The sequence below is a fragment of the Camellia sinensis genome, chromosome 2 (genome assembly GCF_055761805.1).
Source record: "Camellia sinensis isolate YWXY chromosome 2, ASM5576180v1, whole genome shotgun sequence".
Classification (NCBI taxonomy): Eukaryota; Viridiplantae; Streptophyta; class Magnoliopsida; order Ericales; family Theaceae; genus Camellia; species Camellia sinensis.
Genome location: NC_138962.1, coordinates 102,897,095 through 102,920,183, shown reverse-complemented (window position 1 = coordinate 102,920,183; position 23,089 = coordinate 102,897,095). Strand labels below are relative to the sequence as shown.

The window sequence follows — 23,089 nt, the reverse complement described above, 5'->3', positions numbered from 1 at the left end:
GAATCCCTAAGTGTGGAGTATGATCCAGTTCGGAGTAGAGTACTTGGTATGGATATGCTTCATTCTCTCTAGGAAGCCTTTGCTTATGTGCAGAATGAGGAGAATCGCCGTTCCGCGATTCTTGCTTCTCCCACTACTGATCATTTTACCTTGGTTTTTGCAGCCCCCGAGATGAAGAGCGTATGACTTGTGGTTCTCATCCTTTCTTTGAGAAGGATACTCTTTTTTGTGACTACTGCTGTAGACCTTGACACACACGTGAGACTTGCTGGAAGCTGCATGAGACTCCATCCGATGGCTGAGGAGATCGTCTTGGTTCTCGAGGGGGTAGGTCGAGCCAGTCTAGAGGCCGAGGTACCAATGCTCGGGCACATCTTTCTAAAACGGCTGAGCACCATTTTCAGCTCCTGTTGTCTCACCGGCTGTTAATGTTTCTGGGTTGTCTGCCTCAGAGTTTGAGATTGCTTTTCGCCACTTGTTAGACCGTCGAGCCTCTACTATTGTCTTCGGTGCATCATCTTCTTCCTTTGCCAACTCACGTAATTTGGCTTCCTTTACAAGTGCATTGCTATCTCATAAGACTGTTCTTTGGATTATTGATTTGGGTGCTTCCGATCATATGTCTGGTTCCTCTAATTTGTTCTCAGAGTATACAGCCTCCTCAGGTCAGGAAAAAGTGTGTATTGCTAACAGTACTATTTCATCTGTGTCAGGGAAAGATTTAATTCATGCCACCTCTTCCCTTCCTTTATCCTATGTATTCCATGTTCTCAATTTTAGTGTTAATCTTTTATTTTTGAGTCGTATTACTTGTGATTTGAATTGTAGCGTGACATTTTTTTCCTGATCATTGTCTTTTTTAGGACCTTATCACGAGAAAGAGGATTGGTAGTGGTAGAGAGGACCATGGTCTCAACATTCTGGATCAGACTGACAAGCTGGCTCATTCATCTATTTAGTTACCATCCACCAAGGAAGACCTTTGGGTGTGGTATCGTCGCTTAAGACATCCCTCATTTTTACTACTTAAGCATCTTTTTCTTCTGTTTTTGAGAAAAATAATGTGTCTGATTTTTAGTGAGTCATGTCAACGTGGAAAACAACACAGCTTTTTTTGCGTCTTTTGCTCCTATTAATAATAGTTCAGTTCCATTTTCTTTGATTCATTCCGATGTATGGGGTCCCTCACATTTTGTGTCATTAAAGGGAAAAAAAATGGTTTGTTACTTTCATAGATGACTGTTCTAGGGCCACTTAGGCACATCTGATGAAAGACAAGAGTGAGGTGTTTTCTGTGTTTCAAAACTTTCATAGAATGATTTGCACTCAGTTTGGGGCGGTTGTAAAAATTCTATATTCTGATGATGTGGGGGAATATATTGACTCTGGTCTTACTAGTTATTTTGCTACTCATGGTATTATTCACCAAACTTCATGCACTAATACCCCTTAACAAAATGGTGTTGCAGAATGGAAAAATCGCCATCTCATTGATGTGGTCCGTTGTCTATCCATTGAAATGTGTGTCCCTTGCTCATATTGGGGGGAAAACGGTTCTCACTGTAGCTTATTTGATTAATTGTCTTTCCACTCAAGTCCTTCAAAAACAAATACCTCTTTAGGTTTTGTTTGGATCCACCTCTTCTGGGTTCTACATTCTCCCCTATGTCCTTTGGATTTGTTTATTTTGTCCGTAATCATTCACTCACGCGTGGTAAATCGGATCCTAGGTCTTTTAAGTGTGTTTTCCTGAGTTATTCTGCCACCCAAAAGGGCTATAAGTGTTATTATCATCCACCTTGCAAATGGTTTGTCTCCATGGATGTCACTTTCTTTGAGTCTCTGTCTTACTTTCAGACCTCCCCAGTGTCACAGTCATCCCTTCAAAGGAAGCCTTGGTGTGAAGAGATTCCTATTCCACTACCACCAGTGGTTGAAAAGATAGAGGATGTTGAGCTAGCAATTGTTGTGGAAAAGAAAGTAGGAAAAGTTTATGCCAGGGGCAAAGATAGACAGAAAGTCACCTGGATGCAAGAGACTACTTTTAATCCTCTGTTGCCAACTTCGGATGAGTGTCAAGGGTCATTTCCCTCTCCTGAGAGTCTAGGTAATTCTGATCCTAATGTTACTATTCCTGAGTTTTCAGATCTTGATGTTCCTATTGCTAATAGGAAGGGGGTTAGGTCATGTACTTAGCATCCTATTTCTAATCATGTCTCATATTCTAATCTGTCTCCCTCATATAAAGCCTTTCTTTTTAAGATTTTGTCTGTAAGTTTGCCTAACAATTTCTAGGATGCTCTCTCTATTCCTGAGTGGAAACATGCCATGATGGAGGAAATGAGAGCTCTTAGCAGGAATAGCACTTGGGAGTTAGTGGAGTTACCTAGTTGCGAAAATCCAGTTGGTTGTAAGTGGGTGTATACTGTAAAACACAAAGCAGATGGTTCCATAGAATGGTACAAAGCAAGACTGGTTGCTAAGGCTTCACTCAGACTTATGGGGTAGATTATCAAGATACATTTGCACCAGTTGCTAAGATGAACTCTATGAAAATACTGCTCTCCTTTGCAGCAAAATTTGATTGGCCACTTCATCAGTTTGATGTGAAGAATGCCTTCCTTAATGGAGATTTAGAAGAAGTCTATATAGATATTTCTCCTAGGTTCGAAGATGCTAGGTCCAAGGGTAAAGTGTGCAGGCTCCGGAAGTCACTTTATAGACTAAAGCAATCTCTTAGGATTTGATTTGAAAGGTTTGCTCAAGCTATGTTGAAATATGGGTTCAAGCAGAGTTAGGCTGATCATACCTTATTTGTCAAACACTCATCACTTGGTAAAACTACAGCCTTAATTGTTTATGTTGATGATATTGTTCTGACAGGGGATGATGTTGAAGAAATTCTGAGGTTGAAGGAGTACCTTGCCAAGGAGTCTGAAATCAAGGACTTGGGCACTTTGAAGTAGTTTCTGGGTATTGAAGTAGCTAGGTTCAAGGATGGTATCTTCATATGCCAGACGAAGTATGTACTTGACTTGCTAAAGGAGACTGGGATGCGTAGAAGTAGATCATGTGACACACCTCTAGAATCGGATCAGAAGCTAAGTGAGGATCAAGGGGGAGAGCTAATGGACAGGGGGAGATACCAGAGATTAGTAGGGAAGCTTATATACTTATCCCACTTGCGCCCAGACATTGCTATTGCAGTACGTATAATTAGCCAGTTTATGCATGCTCCTAAAACTACTTACTTAGAGGCAGTTATGAGGATTTTGAGATACCTGAAATCTTCTCCTGGAAAGGGTCTCTATTTCTCAAAACATGGTCATCTTAGTGTGGAGGCTTTTATTGATGCAGATTGGGTTGGATCTGTCACTGATAGACGATCAACTTTTGGGTATCTCACATTTGTTGGAGGTAACCTGGTCACTTGGCGTAGTAAGAAACAAAATGTGGTTACTAGATCTAGTGCCGAGGTAGAATTCAGGGCTATGGCTTAGGGTGTATGCGAGTTGTTGTGGATTAGATTATTGTTGAGAGACTTGGGGATTCATCAAATTGATTCCATGAGGTTGTACTGTGATAGCAAGGCGGCTATCAACATAGCTCATAATCTGGTTCAGCATGACAGAACCAAGCATGTGGAGATTGATAGGCACTTCATCAAGGAAAAGCTCACTAGTGGCATCACATGCACTCCATTTGTCACTAGTGGCATCACATGCACTCTATTTGTGAAGATTGGTGATCAACTGGCGGATGTTCTTACCAAAGGAATAGGGAATAAACCATTTCATGACATTCTCATCAAGCTGGGCATGAGAAATATCTTCGCACTAGCTTGAGAGGGAGTGTTAGAATAGGAAATAATATTGCATATATTTTATTCTTATTTGATTTTATTTTCCCTTGATTGATGTAATGAGCTGGCCCATAATTTATGCGTAATAGCACTCTTGTAATTATGCATTATTATCAATATAAAAGGGGATGAGGTCTCACTCATTCCCTAACTCTTTCTCTTCTCTAAAATCTTCAGAGACCACTGGACCAGAGATTTGGAAAGGCTCGGGTGGGAAAGTTGATGCCTCTGTTTCTGGGATAGGCACAAGTGGTACAATTACAAGTGTTGGGAGGTACCTTAAAGAGCAAAACCCTGAGATTAAGGTTAATCTTTTTCATTCTCTTATTTTATTGGAAAAGTAAAGTTTAATGAACTCCTCTCTCTCTCGTCAATCTGTGTTCTTTTTCTTGTATTGCTGTTGGTGCCCTTCTTTATTCATATACAGCTATATGGTGTAGAATCAGTTGAAAACGCAGTTTTAAATGGAGGAAAACCTGGTGAGTTGTGCTTTCCAACATGTCTCCCCATTTTCTATCCTGGTTTGGTGTCAACAATATTCTTGTATTTCTGGTGCATTCTTTCTTCTTTTAGATATTTTGTTGGCTTTGACAAGTTGGAATATATGATTTGGAATGAACTTGTGTTTGGCAATCATCATTAGGCATGGTTATTACATGTGATTTTGGGAAACAGGCTAGGATTTTGGACATGATAATGTCTAACATCTGGGCACGTAGACACAACTGTGTATTTGGTTGTGGATTTACTATGATGAACTTATTTGTTTGTGACTTTGTTTCTGTACACAGAAGAATGATGGAAAACAAAGTTATTACTATGTAACAAGATTGACAAATTGATGAGGCAACGAAGACCTGGTGTACTCTGCTGCTCTGCTAGATAGGTGGACTGGTTCACCTAAGCAGTCTAATTGTTTCAGCAGAGCGTACTTGTCTGTTGGGGGCTTTTCCCCTGCTTCTATTGCGGGGGATTTGGGTGATTAAACTGTTGTCAGAAGTAGTCCTATGATATGCTATGGAATATGTCAACGCAAACATTAGTAATGTTGAATAATGTTTAAAGCTTCATCATAATATACATTTTAAATTAAAAGCATTCACCTAATTAGGTGTGAACCTTAAACTTCGACATTTGACCGACTCAAATTTGAAGAATTAGAATAATCAGATGTACAACTTACAATGTAATATCAAGGGAACGAACTTGGAAGTACATTTATAATCAGATGTACAATTATCGAGGGAACGAACTTGGAAGTGCAACTTACAATGTAATATATATATATATTTTTTCTTTTTGCTTAAAATGATTTATCGTTGTTTATATGTTTTGAGGTTTTTTCATTGGCTAGTGTAGGTCGGCTCCCATAGATCAAGGGCTTACCAATTATTGATTGACCAAACTTTCATGATTCTTCGGTGATGATCATAATAAATTGACCAATTAATTGAAAAAAAAGAGTGAATAGATATCAAACTATTTCAAATGGCTTGTCTTACAAACAAATGCCATTTTTCATTACTTGAGAGAGTGATAAGCAGTGGTTGTTTTGTGTATGAATTTTGTTCGTGCTTCTATATATAACGAAGACTTTCAATACTTGTGTTGAGGATCATTACTGCTTCAAAAATAAAGTTATCCTTTTTTAAAGTTCAAGTTGCCTAATGATTCGCTTTGTGTGGCAGATGACAAAACATGCTTGGTGTAGCTTGTTCAGTACTGATAGTAACCTTGTGACAAAATCTTTAGGCTCTCTTGTTAAATACTAAACTTATGACACGTTCCTTAGGCTTGACCTAGTTTCAGATTGTCTGTTGCATCTCAACATGTCTAAAATGTATCTAATGACCAGTGATGTCAATGATATGTAAACTATAAAATGTTTGTCTGTTATTTTCTAGCACGATAAGATTTTCACAATTTTCTTTTTCTAAATGTTTAACAGCACTTTTGATGCTATCAAGCTTTATTGGCTTTTTTCATTAGCAAACTCTAATAAATTTTCATGCCAAAATTTCTCTTTCTCTCTCTCTCTCTCTCTCTCTCTCTCTCTCTCACTCACACACACACACACACACACACACACACAGATACTCCTGCCGTGAAGGGGAGGCTTTAGTGCTCATCTTTGAATGTAGAAAAGGGACTAATTTTCTATTTTTAATATTGTTGGGAATGTTTTGTATGTTAGACTTGTATCAAAACCATCAATCAACATGCTTTGTAACTAGCCATTGGTCGATGTCATGTGAATATCCTATGACCATTTTTTATACAAAAAATTGTATGCCGAGTGTCACGAATGACCTGGTATGAATATTTTCTTTAACATGTTCTGTAAAAGATTGAATTTTCTCATTTGTTGGATAAAAGCAAAGATTGGCTGCTAATCATTCTAGTCTTCTAATGTTGATTTTCTTGTATGTAAGTGTAGTGCTTTATCAAAAGGCTGGGGCTGGATCTATTCCTAGTTCACCCCTCCGTACACCTTGGATTAATCAAGCAGCACATCTTTCCTTGGGCAAACTTCACTTTATCCTCCCTGTGGTTTGGGCTATGTACTGTTTCCCCCTAACATTTGGAAATGACGACATAACTACCTTGTCGTTTGTAGATTGAATTGCACCATTAGGCCAGTTAACGATTTAATGAAAAATACTAAAATATCTCTATATTTTCGTCATTTGTTTGGAAGGCAAAGTGCACTTTAACCCCCTATGCTCTATTTCATATGCGGTTTACTCCCTTAACATTTGAAAATGACCGCATAACCCCCTTATGGTTTATGGACTGAAGTGCACCATTAGGTCCGTTGATGATTTAATGAAAAAGACTAAAATGCTCCTATATTTTCGTCATTTGTTTAGAAGGCAAAGTGCACTTTAACCCCTATGCTTTATTCTATGTGTGATTTATGCCCTTGAAATTTGAAAATGAGCATATAATCCCTTTATGTCTGCCAAGTTGGATGGAATGTTTAACAGTACACTTTAGTTCACAAACCATGTGTGGGTCATGTAATTATTTCCAAATGTTGGGGGGGTAAACTGCACATGGCCCAAACCACGGGGTAAAGTGAAGTTTGCCCTTTCCTTTATATTGCTCTCTACATGCTACACCTGCATGTTTTTAAACACAAGTTCTTAAGAATTGTGCTTGCAACAATGAAACAAACAATGCCTAAAAGAGTTTCAGCTATGAGAATATTTATGCCAAAAGCAGCACAGTCAGAGATTTTAGAGAATTTGCTTCCTTATTATGGTTTATATTTGGATGGATTTAATGTACAATATGTGATGTCATTTTGCCAATATACTGTTTGTGGTTGTTAACAGGGACTAAGAAAACCTTAAACATGGGTTTTCTTGCATGCAATTTGATATGCATTGTTGAAAATTCAATGTGGATATTACTGTCTCGTATTCTTGTGCTTGGTTATGAGTTTGGAAATATTGTTGAGTAAAATTTTACAGCATGAAAAAGAAAATCCATACTTCGTTGATGACATCAAATTCACTGTTGATATATCCATATTCACTTTAATAATTTGAGCTGCAATTTTATTTTATTTTTTATTTTTTGTTGACATCAACATTTGAAACCATGTATGAGAAAATCTAACCAACTTATTGCATGTGCAGTAGCCATTTATCTACTTTTCTGGTGGCCATCATGGCATTACCTAATACTTGGAATTTCTATAATTGCAAATTTTTGTTAATCTTTTAGCTTTCAAGAAGAGCAATATCTTTTTTTATTTGAACTTGACATATTACATGTTGTAATGTTTTAGGCCCTCATAAAATTCAAGGAATTGGTGCTAGTTTCATCCCTGGGGTAATAGATGTCGCTTTAGTTGATGAAGTTGTTCAAGTAAGCCTCAAAATCTTTCTAACAAGGCAGTCTCATTCATTCAGTAAACATGTGGATGAATCTAATCATGCATCACGCTTTGTGTATCATGAAGAAAAGTAAAGCAAAAAAATAAAGAAAGAAATGATAAAGATGAAGAGAATTGATTGGTGGTTATGTGCTTCATTTTATCTGCAGCTTGGCATTTATATAGTCCACAAAGTGTATAAACCATCACAAATCAGGTTGTCAGGGTAATCCTGTGAGAATATTGCCTATATTCGGTTTCTCCTTTTTCCTTTTAGGCTTAGGAATTAGAGTTCTATATAAGTTCTATATAAGTGATGTATTCTTTTAGGCTTAGGAATTAGAGTTCTATATAAGTGATGTATTCTTTGTTTTATTGATTCAGTCTAATATACAATTTCATTCAAAAAACTTACATGGTATCAGAGCCTGGTTCGAAACCCTAGTAGCCATTGTTGAAGCTTTTCTATTTTGTTGAACTCTCTGGTTCAACCTTGTGAATACGTGCGACTCATGTTATTTGAGATTGGGTTCGGTTCATCTGGTCTTGGTTCAAGTCGACCCATTTGGTTCGTCTGGTCTCTGTTCAAGTCGATCGTGGTTGATCTCCCCTCTTACCAGACTTGCGATCACGGTTTGCTCTTGTTCCTCTCGATCGATTGACTCCATCAGGTTCAGTCTCTCATGATTTGGCTTCGCAAGGTGGTTCTCTCTGTCACGAAGGTCTCTCTCTCTTTCTCTCGCGACCTTTGTCTGACTCTGGCTTCTTCTTCTTGACTTCTCTCTTTGCTACTGGTTTTGGGTATTTACACTTGAAGCCCTAATTTGTTTTATTTATAATTTGACCCATAACATTCTATAAACTTTGTTTTATTACAATGTCAGACACTAAAATCCAAGCCATCAAATGCAAACTCACCGGTGGCAATTATGCCTATCGGGTCAGTATTATGAAGAATTTTCTTCTTAGTCAGAAAAAATAGGGCTATGTTTCTGGTTCTGTTCCTCGTCTATCGAACCCGAAGGCAAAAGGATATCTGATTTTCTGTGATACTTGCGCCCAAGTTCTGACTTGGTTTCATAATTCTGTGGATGACCGTATTGGAATGATGTTTTCTAAGTACAGTACTGCCGAAGAGGGTGGGATAATTTACTAGGTGTTTATCAGCAATCCAACTTTGCCAAGCGGTATGAGTTGGAAATAGCTATGCAGAGTGCTCGTTAGCGAGATCAGACTATTTAGGACTTCTATATTGAGATGATAGGTCTTTGGGGTCAGTTAGCTCTAATAGAACCACTTAGTCTCAAGATACTAGACGCATATATTGAGTTTCGGGAGCAAGGTCATTTAGTGCAGTTCTTAACGGCTCTCTTCCCTCAGTATGAGGCTATTCGAGGTGACATCCTTCACCGGTCTCTTCTTCCCTCTATGGATGCTATTGTTCATGGGTTCCTCTCCGAAGAAACCCGTCTTAAGACGACCAATCAGACTCTGCTTCCCTCTGTCTTCTTGGCTCCTACTAAGCCTCCTTTATTATTGACTCCACCACCTCATTCACTTCAGGCCATTGCGAAACCCAAGAAAGGATCATTAGGTCCAGATGAGTGTGCTTTCTGCCATCAGAGGGGTCATTGGAAGAACAACTATCATAAGAAGGGACGTCAACCTGCTCCGTCTTCTCAGAAACAGTTCCGCGGTCCTACCCCTGGTCCTTTCCGACCTTCTACCGCTTATACTACATCGGACCCGAAGGCAAAAGGATATCTGACTTTCTGTGATACTTGCGCCCAAGTTCTGACTTGGTTTCATAATTCTGTGGATGACCGTGTTGGAATGATGTTTTCTAAGTACAGTACTGCCGAGGAGGGTGGGATAATTTACTAGGTGTTTATCAGCAATCCAACTTTGCCAAGCGGTATGAGTTGGAAACAGCTATGCAGAGTGCTCGTTAGCGAGATCAGACTATTTAGAACTTCTATATTGAGATGACAGGTCTTTGGGGTCAGTTAGCTCTAATAGAACCACTTAGTCTCAAGATACTAGACGCATATATTGAGTTTCGGGAGCAGGGTCATTTAGTGCAGTTCTTAACGGCTCTCTTCCCTCAGTATGAGGCTATTCGAGGTGACATCCTTCACCGATCTCTTCTTCCCTCTATGGATGCTATTGTTCGTGGGTTCCTCTCCGAAGAAACCCGTCTTAAGACGACCAATCAGACTCTACTTCCCTCTGTCTTCTTGGCTCCTACTAAGCCTCCTTTATTATTGACTCCACCACCTCATTCGCTTCAGGCCACTGCGAAACCCAAGAAAGGATCATTAGGTCCAAATGAGTGTGCTTTCTGCCATCAGAGGGGTCATTGGAAGAACAACTATCATAAGAAGGGACGTCAACCTGCTCCGTCTTCTCAGAAACAGTTCCGCGGTCCTACTCCTGGTCCTTTCCGACCTTCTACCGCTTATACTACATCTGCTCCGGCTCCTGATCTTGACTTGGCTTCCTTGAGTGCTCAGATTGCACAACTTCAGTATATCCTATCCACCTCTTAGCCATACCCATTTGCCTCCGCTCTTACCTCTCTTAATTTAGGTTTGCTTGGATCCTCTTCAGGTATCCCTTCTTTTGTCTGGCTTTTTGATTCTGGTACCTCTCATCATATGACTCCTCACATTTCCTTACTTCAAAACTGTATTCCCCCATCCATTCCTATTACTATTAATACTGCTAATGGGTTTGGTATGTCTATTCTGTCTATTGGGTCTGTCTTACCCTTTGCCATGTCTGCTGTTACTATTCCTTTTGTTCTTTATGTCCCTCAACTATCTGTTAGTTTATTATCTATCAGTCAATTTGATGCTTCTGGTTTTGATGTTATCTTTTCCTCTTCTGTCTGTTGTGTGCAGGATCGGGTGTCCAAGAAGCAGATTGGGACTGGCCGTAGAGTTGGAGATCTCTATGTGGTGGAGCTTGCATCTCCCTTCATCCGCCTTTCCAGCTGCACTTTGTTCGTTTTAGTTAGATTATCAGTTGAGTCAGTTTCACTTATGGCATTTTCGCCTCGGTTATTTATTTGTTGATCGCTTACGGTCTTTAGCTCCGTCAGGGTTATTGGGTAAAGTTTCTCCTAGTCAAATTGATGAATATCGGGGGTGTACACTTGCCAAAACGTCAGCTTTACCATTTAATAAAAGTACGTCTATTTCTGTTTCTCCATTTTCTCTTATGCATACTGATGTCTGGGGACCTTCTCTTATAGCGACCCCGGTCTTTTCCCATTTGATTATAGTATCCGAACTTAGGTTCCGGTTATTCTGTCATTGAATAATTGTTGTTGTCGTCCTTTATTTTCTCATTTGGAGTTATAGGATGTGTTGGGCAGGTTTGTTTCAGGTTGGGTGGGTTCGTAAACCAAGTGTTGCTGTCCAGTTTTTGGGTTGGTCGCTCGAGCCAGGGTTTGGTCGCTCGAGCAAGGTTTGTATTTTGTGTCTTCTGGCTCGATCCAGATTTTCTTCGCTCGAGCGAGCGATTGCGTCTGGTATAGACCTGAGGGCAGTGCATTTTCGCTCGAGCGAGATTTTCTTCGCTCGAGCGAGAGAGGTGTATGTTTTCGAGTTCCTTGCTCGAGCGAGCATTCTGTCGCTCGAGCGTGCTCCAGGGTTGCAGACCTGAAGCATTACATTCTTGGCTCGAGCGAGCTTTTCTTCCCTCGAGCGGGGTTCCCTTGTGTCTGGTCGCTCGAGCGACCATGTATTCGCTCGAGCGAGCCTGTCCAGTTTATATACGCAGCAGCGGGTTTTGATCAGTCTTTTTCATCTTCTTTTTTATTCCAAACCCTAGGTCCGACTTCTCTCTCTCCCTACTCACCTTCTCTGTTAGATTTGATCTATTTAGAGTGTGTTTCTACCCTAGTTGCTTTATTAAAAAGATAGAGGGAGTCGAGGGCTTTCATTTAATCTGAACATTTGGCGATTTGGAGCACATTGGTATTTGGGTATTCATCTCTGTCTTCTCCATTTGGGTTGTTTTCTTCGAGGTAGGGATTTCCTACTCCATTTTATAGGTTTTGTTCTAAGTTTTGGTATATTGATATGTTGGTGTTACTTTGATAATCTTGGAAAAAACCCTAGTTGTATTAATTAATTAATTTGTATAATTAATTTAAGGGAATTGGGGAATTTGGTTAAATTCATGAAATTGAGGAATTCATTGATTAAATGGTGTAGTTGGATAATTTAAATCACTCGCCTATTGAATTGTTGATATATTTATTTCCAAATCTAGAAATAACTGTTTTGGGCTATCGGTGGAGGATAGTCGTGATTGTTGTAGACATTGCATGTGGATTAGGGATAACTGAAACTAATCACATTGGTTGAGTCATTCATTTTGACTGCTGAATTAATACAGACAATATGTGTATTGATTGTGTGTTATATGTTATGTGTTTACATACATTGTTTTGTGTGGGAGGAGATAGGGGATGTACTCCACGGTTTAGGGGAAGATAGGGGATGGACCTCTAAACCGGATTTTGTTTGGGAGGAGATAGGGGATGGACTTCATTAGCATCACTTTTATGTGTGCTTAATTATATTGAAGTGTTTTTATTGATACAACACTAAAATGTGTATCATACTGGAAGTATGAAGTGTTTTGATTTGAGCTTGAGTCTCATTTGTTTGTTGACATTGGAAGGATGTGAATTTGATATATATATAGTTCACTGTTGTAAGTTTGGCCAGGTTCTGTATAGCGACCCCGGTTTTTTCCTATTTGATTATTGTATCCGGACTTAGGTTCCGTAGATTCTGTCATTGTATAATTGTTGTTGTTGTTGTTGTTGTTGTTGTTGTTGTTGTTGTTATCCCTTATTTTCTCATTTGGAATTATAGGATGTGTTGGGCAGGTTTGTTTCAGGTTGGTTGGGTTTAGAAACCAAGTGTTGCTGTCCAGGTTTTTGGTTCTTCGCTCGAGCGTGGAGTTGGTCGCTCGAGCGAGAGGTGGCGTCCAGTATGGACCTATAGCTTTGCATTCTTGGCTCGAGCGAGCTTTTCTTCGCTCAAGCGAGTTAGTCCGTCCTTCGCTCGAGCGGTAGTTCCTTCGCTCGAGCGTGAGTCTGGTTACAGACCTGAGGGTTTGGGTTCTTCGCTCGATCGAGTTTTCTTTCGCTCAAGCGAGCTTTTGGGTTGTTGGCTCGAGCAAGGCTCCCTTGGCTCGAGCGTGGTTTTTCTGTGTCTGGTCGCTCGAGCGACCAAGTCTTCGCTCGAGCGAGCCTGTCAGGTTTAAATAGGCAGCAACGTGTTTCAGATCAGTTTTTCATTCCCTTTCAGATTCCAAAACCCTAGGTACGAGTTCTCTCTCCCTCTACACACTTTCTCTCTTGGGATTGATCTATTTAGAGTGAGTTTCTACCTTAGATCCTTTATTAAAAAGATAGAGTGGGTCGAGGGCTTCCATTTAATCTGAATTGTTTGTAGTTTGGAGCACTTTGGAGTTTGGGCATTCATCTCCATCTTCTCTTTTGGGGTTATTTCTTCGAGGTACGGATTTCCTACTCCATTTTATAGGTTTTGTTCTAAGTTTTGGTATTTTGATATGTTGGGGATACTTTGGTAAATTTTGGGAAAAACCCTAGTTGTATTATTAAATTAATTTGTATAATTAATTCATGGAATCGGGAAAAGATGGTTAAATTCATGGAATTGGGGAATTCATTGATTAAATGGCGTAGTTTGATAATTTGAATCATTTGTCTATTGAATTGTTGACATAGTTATTCTCAGTTTAGAAATAACTGTTTTGGGCTATCGGTGGAGGATAGTCGTGATTGTTGTAGACATTGCATGTGGATTAGGAATAACTGAAACTAATCACATTGATTAAGTCATTAATTTTGACTATTGCATTGATACAGAAAATACGTGTATTGATTGAGCTTTGCATTTGCATACATTGTTTTGTGTGGGAGGAGATAGGGGATGTACTCCACGGTTTAGGGGAAGATAGGGGATGGACCTCTAAACCGGATTTTGTTTGGGAGGAGATAGGGGATGGACTCCATTAGCATCACTTTTATGTGTGCTTATCTATATAGAAGTGTTTTATTGATACAACACTAAAATGTGTATCAATCTGGAAGTATGAAGTGTTTTGATTTGAGCTTGAGTCTCATTTGTTTATTGATATTGGAAGGATGTGAACATGATATATGTAATTCACTGTTGTAAGTTTGGCCAGGTTCTGAGCCATGTTGATAAAATTGGAAAGTAAAACGTATCTTAGACAATAGTGTCATGAGACTGTAAAATGAAGTAATTGATTATCTTGGTTAACCATCTGTTGAATGCTATTGCTTTATTCATTGCTTATATGTGGTTTAGTATATTTCTACTGGGCTGTGGCTCACCCTTTATGGGAATATCATTTTCAGGTTCAGGTGATAAGCTACCTCCAAGGACTTAGCTTGGGAGGGTTTGGTTTCTGGATTTTGAAGAAGACTTTCTTTAGTTAATTGTCTTTATTTATTAGTACATGTAAACAATCAAGTCTAGGGCTTTTCTTGTATTGAGTTAGAACTCATATTTTTGTATCCAAGTGTTGGCTTGGAAAGATGTAAGCCTGTAGGGCATTTTATTCGATGTTACATGTAATGCTTTTATTTAGTAATACTCTGATGAATGAATTAATAAATTGTTTTCTTTGAATAATGCATGTTAATGATATATATATAATGGGTTAATTTTGAGGGCATTACATTCTGAGTCATATTGATAATGTTGGAAAGTAAAACGTGTCTTAGACATTAATGTCATGAAACCGTATAATGATGTAATTGATTATCTTGGTTAACCATCTATTGAATGCTATTGCTTTAATCAATGCTTATATTTGGTTTAGTATATTTCTGCTGGGCTGTGGCTCACCCTTTATGGGAACATCATTTTCAGGTCCAGGTGATAAGCTACCTCCAAGGACTTAGCTTGGAAGGATTTGGACTTTGAAGACTATCTTTAGTTATTTGTTTTTATTTGATAAACTATCAAGCCTAGGGCTTTATTTGTATTTGAGTTAGAACTCATACTTTTGTGTCCAAGTGTTGGCTTGGAAAGATGTAAGCCAGTAGGGCATTTAATTTGATGTTTCATGTAATGTTTTATTTGGTAATACTCTGATGAATGAATTAATAAAGTGTTTTCTTTAAATAGTGCATGCCAATGATTTATGTTTAATGGGTTTATGTTGAGGGCGTTACATCTCTAGTTCTTACTAAAGGGGGTTCTACATACTATGTGTCTTTTGTTGATGATTGCACCCACTATATTTAGGTTTATCTTATGACTCATAAATTTGATTTCTACCAAATATATTGTAACTTTCAGTCTATGATCACTACATAATTTGGGTCTACCATTAAATTGTTACGGTCTGACTTAGGTGGGGAGTATTTTAAAACCGAGTTCTGTGAGTATTTGGCTAATTTAGGTACTATTCACCAAACTTCCTGTACTGACACACCTGCCCAAAATAGTCGTGTTGAGTGTAAATACCGTCATCTCCTTGAGACAGTTAGATCTCTCCTTTCCACCTCTGTTCCGGCTCCCTTTTGGGGGGAGGCCGTTCTTACAGCTGCTTTTCTTCTCAATTGTATGCCTACCCCTTACTCTTTGGTCGTTCTCCTTATGAGGCTCTATTTTCCCAACTCCCTAATTACTCTCCTTCGTGTTTTTGGGTTTGCATGTTTTGTCCTTCTTCCGGAAAGATAGGACAAAACTTAGTGTCCGATGTGTCTTTTTGGGATGCAGTCTTACTCAGAAAGGCTATCGCTGTTACGATCCTGTTTCCCGCCACCTTTATGTCTCTCCCTATGTTGCCTTCCTAGAGTGTCTAGCTTACTTTCAGCTTCCTCCTCTCATTGTTCCGGTTTCTAAAGAAGATTTGGTTCACATTGATCCATTTCCTTCTGAGGTCCCCCTTGATAAGTACATCTTTATTGTTCCTCATGAACTTGTTCCTTCTTCTCTACCTACTACACCTTCTGCTGAGTCCCTCTCCACTGTACCCCATTAGTCTGTTCCATCCTCTTCACCTCCTCTCTCGCTTACTCAATTCTCCTCTTCTGTTGTTAGTCTATTCTTGTTGCAAGGCTCTCTTTCCACCAGTTGTCTCTGCCTTTGCTGCTGATTTTCCTGCTTCTGACGACCCTAATTTGGCTAATCATAAGTATCCCCTTCGCGTCTGTAAACAGGTAATCAAACTTGGTTTTGCTAAAACCTATTTTTCTCCTTCATATTGTACGTTTTTTTTTTTCTGCTATTCACTCTTTTTCAGAACCTCAGTCTTACAAGGAGGCCTATTAGGATCTTAATTGGATTCAAGCTATGAAGGATGAGTTTCCTGTATTATAAAAGACTAGTACTTGGGAATTGGTTCCTCTGCTTGTTGGCAAGAATCTGATTGGTTGTAAATGGGTCTATAAAGTTGAGACTCATTATGATGGTTCTCTTGAGCGCTATAAAGCTCGCCTAGTTGCCAAAAGTTTCTCACAAGAATATGGTATTGATTATGAGGAGACTTTTGCTCCTGTTGCCAAGATGACTATTGTCCGTGCTTTGATCTCTGTTGCTGCTGTTCGTCATTGGCCTTTTTATCAGATGAATGTTAAGAATGTTTTTCTTAACGGCCATCTCACTGAGGAGGTTTACATGCGTCCTCCCCCTGGCCTTCACCATTCCTCAGGTCAGGTTTGTTGTCTTTTGCGTGCTCTGGATGGTTTGAAGCAATCTCCTCGTGCTTGGTATGATCGCTTTCAGACTGCTGTTACTAAGCTTCGGTTTCATCCTTGTGGCCATGACGTTGCATTGTTTTTCTTCCACACCTCTGCTGGTTTTGTTGTCTTATTATTATATGTGGATCATATGATCACCACTGGCTCAGACTCTTCTGCTATCTCTAAGGTCAAGCAGCAAGCAGCATCTCTTCTGCACTTTCGAAATGAAGGATCTGGGACTATTGTGATATTTTCTTGGTATTGAGATGGCTTCTTCTCCCAAGGGCTACTTTCTGTCCTAGGCCAAGTATGCCAACGCAGTTATTCATCGTGCCGGTCTTACTGACACTAAGCTTTCTGAAACCCCCATTGAGCTTAATGCGAAGCTTAACACTACTGATGTTGTTCCTCTGGACGATCCTACGTTATATCGTGAGTTTGTGGGTTGTTTAGTTTATCTGATAGTTACTCGCCCTGATCTTGCTTATGTTGTCCATGTGATTAGTCAATTTGTTTCTGCTCCTCGTTCTACACATTGGGCTGCTTTGATTCGGATTCTTCGCTATCTTCACAGTACTATCTTCAGGGTTTGCTATTATCATCTACTTCTTCCTTAGACTTGGTGGCCTATGCTGATGTTGATTGGGTTGGTGATGTTAATGATCGCAAATCCACTTCTGGTTTCTGTATGTTTCTTGGCGATTCCCTGATTTCTTGGAAAAGTAAGAAACAAACTGTTGTTTCCCGTTCTACTCCCGAAGCTGAGTATCGTGCTATGGCTCATTCTACTGTTGAAATTGTCTAGCTTCGTAGTCTTTTATCTGATTTGGTCGTCCCTCAGTCTTCTCCGACCTCTCTCTATTGTGACAACCGCAATGCTATTCAAATTGCTCATAAGACTCTCTTCCATGAACGAACAAAGCACATTGAGATTAATTGTCACTTCGTCCGTTAGCATCTGCAGTCTGGCTTTATCTCACTTCATTTTGTCTCTTCGACTTTGCAACTTGCTGACTTTCACCAAGACTCACATCACTGCTCGGTTTCTGTTTCTTCTTGACAAACTCTCAGTGTTTTCTGCTAACACACCTTGAGTTTGAGTGAGGGTGTAAGAATATTCCCTATATTCGATTTCTCCTTTTTCCTTTTAGGCTTAGGAATTAGAGTTCTATATGAGTTCTATATAAGTGATGTATACTTTCAGGCTTAGGAATTAGAGTTCTATATAAGTGATGTATTCTTTGTTTTATTGATTCAGTCTAATATATAGTTTCATTCAAAAAAATTACAAACCCTGTTAAAGTTCAGCTGGCATAGGGAATAAATAGCCTAAAACAAGTAGTAGGATTCTTGAAATAGGTTTATTCATCAAAAAAAAAAAAGATTCTTGAAATTGGCAATACTCCTGGTTTGTTCAGTCAACGTGCATGGAACAAAGGTGAATTCATAACTTATCCCGTGTATGTCAGGATTTCTTGTGACCGTTGACTAGGGTGAGTGAGAAGTCCAAGACCTGTTATCAAATAAAACAGTTTACATTGTACATTAGAACAGATTAAAAAAAAAAAATCTACCTTTTGACATGTGCTATGATTTGCTAAAGTAGTTATTTTTCCAGTGTTTTAATGGAGCATGTTTACTTGTATAAGAAAGCTTATGTAATTGTTATTACTCTTCCATCATTTATTGCTGCTTTTCATATTCAAAGGCCAATCTCTGATAATTATTGCTGAGTTATTTATGTTTGAACTTTGCAGATATCAAGTGAGGAAGCTATTGAAACTGCCTAGCTTCTTGCATTGAAAGAAGGTTTGCTGGTAAGAACATAATTTTTCATATTATTCAACTGTGGGTCTTACAGGCATTTTTATATCGCTTTCCTCTGTAAAAATTACTGAACTCTTAAGTTCATGTCTTAGGTTTTTTTTTTTTAATATTTTTAGTTCACAAGTTTGATGGTGCTTATGGTAACATGTATTGTAGGTAGGAATATCATCTGATGCTGCTGCGGCTGCTGCAATTAAGATAGCTAAGAGGCCAGAAAATGCTGGAAAACTCTTTGTTGTAAGTTTGATTTTCTGCATTCAAGTTCAGCTTTGCTATTTTGTTCCGTCATTTGTGTATATTTTGTTCTCAATTGGGCAAATTTTAATGTACTAGAAGATATTGCATAGTAATTTGGCTGAACACAACATTGGACAAATCTCAGAATTTTAACCACCTACAAATATTCTATTGTTTGTTTTTGACAGGTGGTGTTCCCTAGCTTTGGAGAGCGTTATCTGTCATCTGTGCTGTTTGACTCCTTGAAGTGTCAGTCAGAGAATATGACTTTTGAGCCCTGAGATTTTTCCTAGCTTCAGAAAGGTGATAATATGTCAAGTTTGTAAGGTTGCAATGCAGTTTTGATCTGGGCGCTTTTGCTTTGGTTCTTCATGCTTTTTAAATAAATCTTGTGAATATTACTAGTTTAGCTGATGTTTGTGTCTGCAAGAGGGCATGTTGGCTAGATTTTGGTCTCACCTCTATAATTTGAAATAAAACAAAAGTTTGATGCTTAGAATATGCTCAGAATAACCTTTTTTCCCTAATATATTTAGTTAGTAAGAAATGATAGTTGAATTGCTAGTATATTATTATTTGCTTGGGCATAAAGCATATTGAAATGGTCAATGCTATTTTGATAAAAGGAAATTTAGCTTGACAACTGGTAGTGCAATCAAAGATAGAGAGGCATTCCCTTCATTTTCTGAATTTAGCACTACTTGCTCCCTAATTGTGCCTTCGCATTAAGAGAACTGATATTTTGCACAAAATTGCCAAAAGCTCCTGAGAGGAGCTATGTTTATGTTTGGATTGGATCATGAATTTATTATTAAGGGAAAGAAAAATGGAAATATACATAGGATAAATTACATTTTCTCCCCCATAGAGTATGATTCTTTTCTCACTTTGGTCCTTGAAAAAAGATTCTTTTACTTTGATCTCTAAATTGTCAAATTCTCTCCATTTTTAGTCCAAATTCTAAAAATGGTGCCATAAGAACTTGAACTTTCCTTTGCTCTCCTATTCTCTTCCCTCCTCTATACACCTTATCACCCCAATCCACAACTGACCACCTCGCCCCTCCTAACCTACTACCTGATCTCTTCCACTAGCCTCAACGCTTCAACTTGCAGCCTCTTTACTTGAATGATGCATACCCGTTTTCATTGTCGTGCACCTATATGAAGTTGATTTTCGAGATTAGTAGGATATAGGGGTGGGGATGGTTTTGATATTATGTTGGGTTTGGTTTTATGGACCAAAATGAGAAAACTTAGTATGTTTAATGACCAAAATGGGAAAACTTAATATGTTTAATGACAAAAATGAGAACATAATTTGTTAGGGATGGAATTGAAAATTTTGAAAATTTTAAATTGTGATAATTAGAACAAAGTGAGAAACAATAAATAATTTCAGGTTAGTATGAGAAATAACTCATGCTCACACAGTTCTGCTGAAGAGTTTTCAACTTTCTTAGATTTGTTGCCCTTTTTTCCCCTCTTCGGGAGATTGACATGTAAGAATATTCAACATTTATGCAAATCCATTTGAGCACAACTCATAAATATAGAACTAAGTTTGGATAGGGGCCGCGCGAATGCAGGCCCCCACTGCCACAAATGATGAGGTAGGCTTTGCCACTTGGACAGACCTTAGGCGAGCGCCCCTCCTAAGTGCAATGGAGGTCACTACCCTAGGCCATGGGCCTCATTGATCACCCATTTGACCCCGTCCAGGTAAATATGTTTTAGTGATCCTTATCTATTGCCTCACAATTGCCTCTGCTGCTTCATGTTTGTTCAATGTTGGAATGACAGCAACGTCTTGACATGGAGGTTGTGCCTTGCAAACTTCTAAACAACGTGCAATGAAATGTTGGTTTTATAGTTTTTGAGATGATTAATCATCAAACAGATTCCAATTCCATCTACTAGATAGTTTTATTTGCAAATTTGCAAAATTCCCTCTACTAACTATGCCTGTGGTTGGGAGCAATAGTTGAAGCAAAATAGGCCTTCCAACAACATGGCTCCTTTGGGTGACTACGACCCTGCTCGGTTGTTTGGAAAAGTATAAGAAAATAAAAGAAATAAAAAAATCTTATGACTGTTGCATTAGTAAGAAACTTATGAAACTCAAATTTTTAATTTTCTTAATGAAATAAGTTTTTATTCAAAATGTATATATCTCACAAAAAATTGAGAATTTTGTCACGGGAATCTCAACATATGTTACTTTCAACCACAAAATATATGTTTTCACACACATCCACTGAAAAACTGGACAACTAAATTTTACTATAGCTTATTGGCAAAATTCATCTATCAATGAACAAATACATATGAGAAATTAAGTTTTCTTATCTGTTACTGTGATGTATATCTTTTTCGTGAAAATACTTTCCCATCAAAACTCTTGACAAGTGTGATAAGTGAACGGAGCCTACTGTTGTGAAAAACAAAACTTTATTAATAATGTTGTTTTCATTATATTTTGTCCATTGATAATTAAAATAGCAAAACATAATAGAAACCCCATATAGAATAATGTCTTGCATGACAGTTAGTAGGCTTTCCCTAGGAGGTTATTAATGATCAAATAAGAAGTTTTTTTTTCTATCTTGAAAAACTCCCTCAAAACTTGTCGTGTAGTGTGACATACATTGTGCGATCCTTTTTCAATCCCAATGTATACTAATGAAGTAATGATTGTCATGCCTAAGCACAAAGAGCCAATTTAAATGCCAATTTTTTATTATGGATCTTTTCTCTCCCCGTCTCAAATTATATATAAGTCATAATCAATAGATCATGTAAGAATATTAAGACATAATGCTTAAGGTATAATTAAACGCTATGTTGATGTAATGTCTCAAAATTTTGAAATATCAAGAGAAATTAAATAAATAAAATAACTTATTAAGTTAAAAACTTAACATTTTAATTAGAAATTGTAACTCTCATACATGACCAAAGGTTCAAACAACCCTAAATAATAAAAAAAAAAAAACTTAAAATGTCCAAATACAACATTAAATGAAAAAACAAAGTTCTTAATTGTTAATACATAAGATTATAAAATTTATTTGGCTCTAGTCATGATTTCAAGTCAGCCAAAGTTCTATGCTAGCATCAATCCCATTTTCAACTTCCATTCTTTTTTTTTGGGTCAAAATTTGGCATAAAATGCAAGGGTAACAAAAATATATGCCATGAGCTTTTTAGCACAGAAAGAAAATACAACAAACTTACTTTCTTTTTACAAAAAAAATAACGAGATTATAAGTATAATATAACAATAAATTGGAAACATATAACTTACAAATATTAAAATAATTTCAACAATTTTAATAAATTAGATGACACTCGAAATCTCACCAAAAATATTTAACTTACCAACCACTAAGCTATGGCCATAGTTAATTTGAAACCCCCTTGAGTTAAATAATTAAGTGTTACAAACTGTGACTACCAAGGACGGTCATGCCCAAAGTTACATATCCAAGTAGTGGCTTTCGTGATTTGCCCTAAGAGAACAGTTTATTGGGGGTACGTATCCTTCCTGTGTGCCATCCGCACATCTACCCTTGTTCCAAAACCGAATATTGATAAGGGTTCAAATACGTCCCGTACCATCTTAGGGTTTTGGACAAAAATTACATAAAATCAGGACTCATTCTAAACAACCGATATTTATTGTCAACCGTTAATTTCGTACACCCCGTTGATCATTTTAGTTAATTTTCATAATAATTACTAATAATTACAAATTTAGGTCACCATTAATGTTATACCATTTTACTATAATTTTCAAGAGAAAATATTAACATTTATGTTCTACAATAATCAATCAATGTACATGGTATTATAAACAGTTAAATCAAGTCGTCAAGTGAAATAATAATTTTAAATACTAAAATAAATCACAACATTACACATGCATGAATTACTAATTTACAATATTCAATTAAGTAAATTAGAACAACACTTATTTTTAATTCTAATAAATAACTGAAATGGTAATCTTGATTCTTTTAATATTCTGCCCAAAATTTTCAGAACTTAAATTTCGTAGTTAAAATTACAAATAAATTATTTAGACAATTCTAAAATTCATGTAATTTTTAGGAATGTTTAACAAACATATTATGTTATTTTTCAAAAATAATTTCTTGAAAATAAATTATAAATAATTCAATAAAATTACAAAAAGTTACATGACACAGATTCATCACATTTTCTTAAAATAATTCCATACTGAAATTTAAAAATCAAATCCATAATATAAAAATTGAGGACAAAACTATACTTCTCAAATTTAATTTTTAACTCAGAAAATACCAGATTTGATCTAATACAGGATTTTTAGTGATTTTTCAAACATGAAGCATAATTTGTCTAAAAATCCAAATTGAATTAAAGTTCCATATAAATTCGTACAAAAATAGAACAATTGGATGATCAAGACATCATTCTTAACAACTTTGTAGAAGAAACCATATTGAAATTTTGAGTATAAAATTGTCTAA

The 23,089-nt window shown here is 37.5% G+C and overlaps 1 protein-coding gene and 1 non-coding gene across 7 annotated transcripts in view; one reads left to right on the top strand and one right to left on the bottom strand.

Annotated features, from left to right (window-relative positions):
* The window catches only part of LOC145820242 (cysteine synthase-like), a 51,310-nt gene extending 32,238 nt beyond the window's left edge, over positions 1-19,072 (top strand). For 2 of the 6 annotated variants that reach the window (XR_014361433.1, XR_014361431.1), the window contains 4 exons: positions 7,659-7,738; positions 18,270-18,329; positions 18,496-18,576; positions 18,765-19,072. Coding sequence is in view for 3 of the 6 variants with exons in the window: in XM_082915323.1 (XP_082771449.1) it covers positions 4,040-4,105 (66 nt within the window). In the remaining 3 variants the exon portion in view is untranslated. Of the gene's footprint in view, positions 1-4,039; positions 4,243-7,658; positions 7,739-10,648; positions 10,772-18,269; positions 18,330-18,495; positions 18,577-18,764 lie in introns of those variants that run through there. The other 4 variants (XM_082915323.1, XM_082915322.1, XR_014361432.1 and 1 more) reach the window with 3 other exon arrangements.
* Positions 19,073-20,143: 1,071 nt separating this feature from the next.
* Positions 20,144-20,305, bottom strand: LOC114263725 (U1 spliceosomal RNA). Its single transcript, XR_003629693.2, has one exon. It is a non-coding gene; the product is annotated as a U1 spliceosomal RNA (small nuclear RNA).
* Between the last annotated feature and the right edge of the window lie 2,784 nt (positions 20,306-23,089).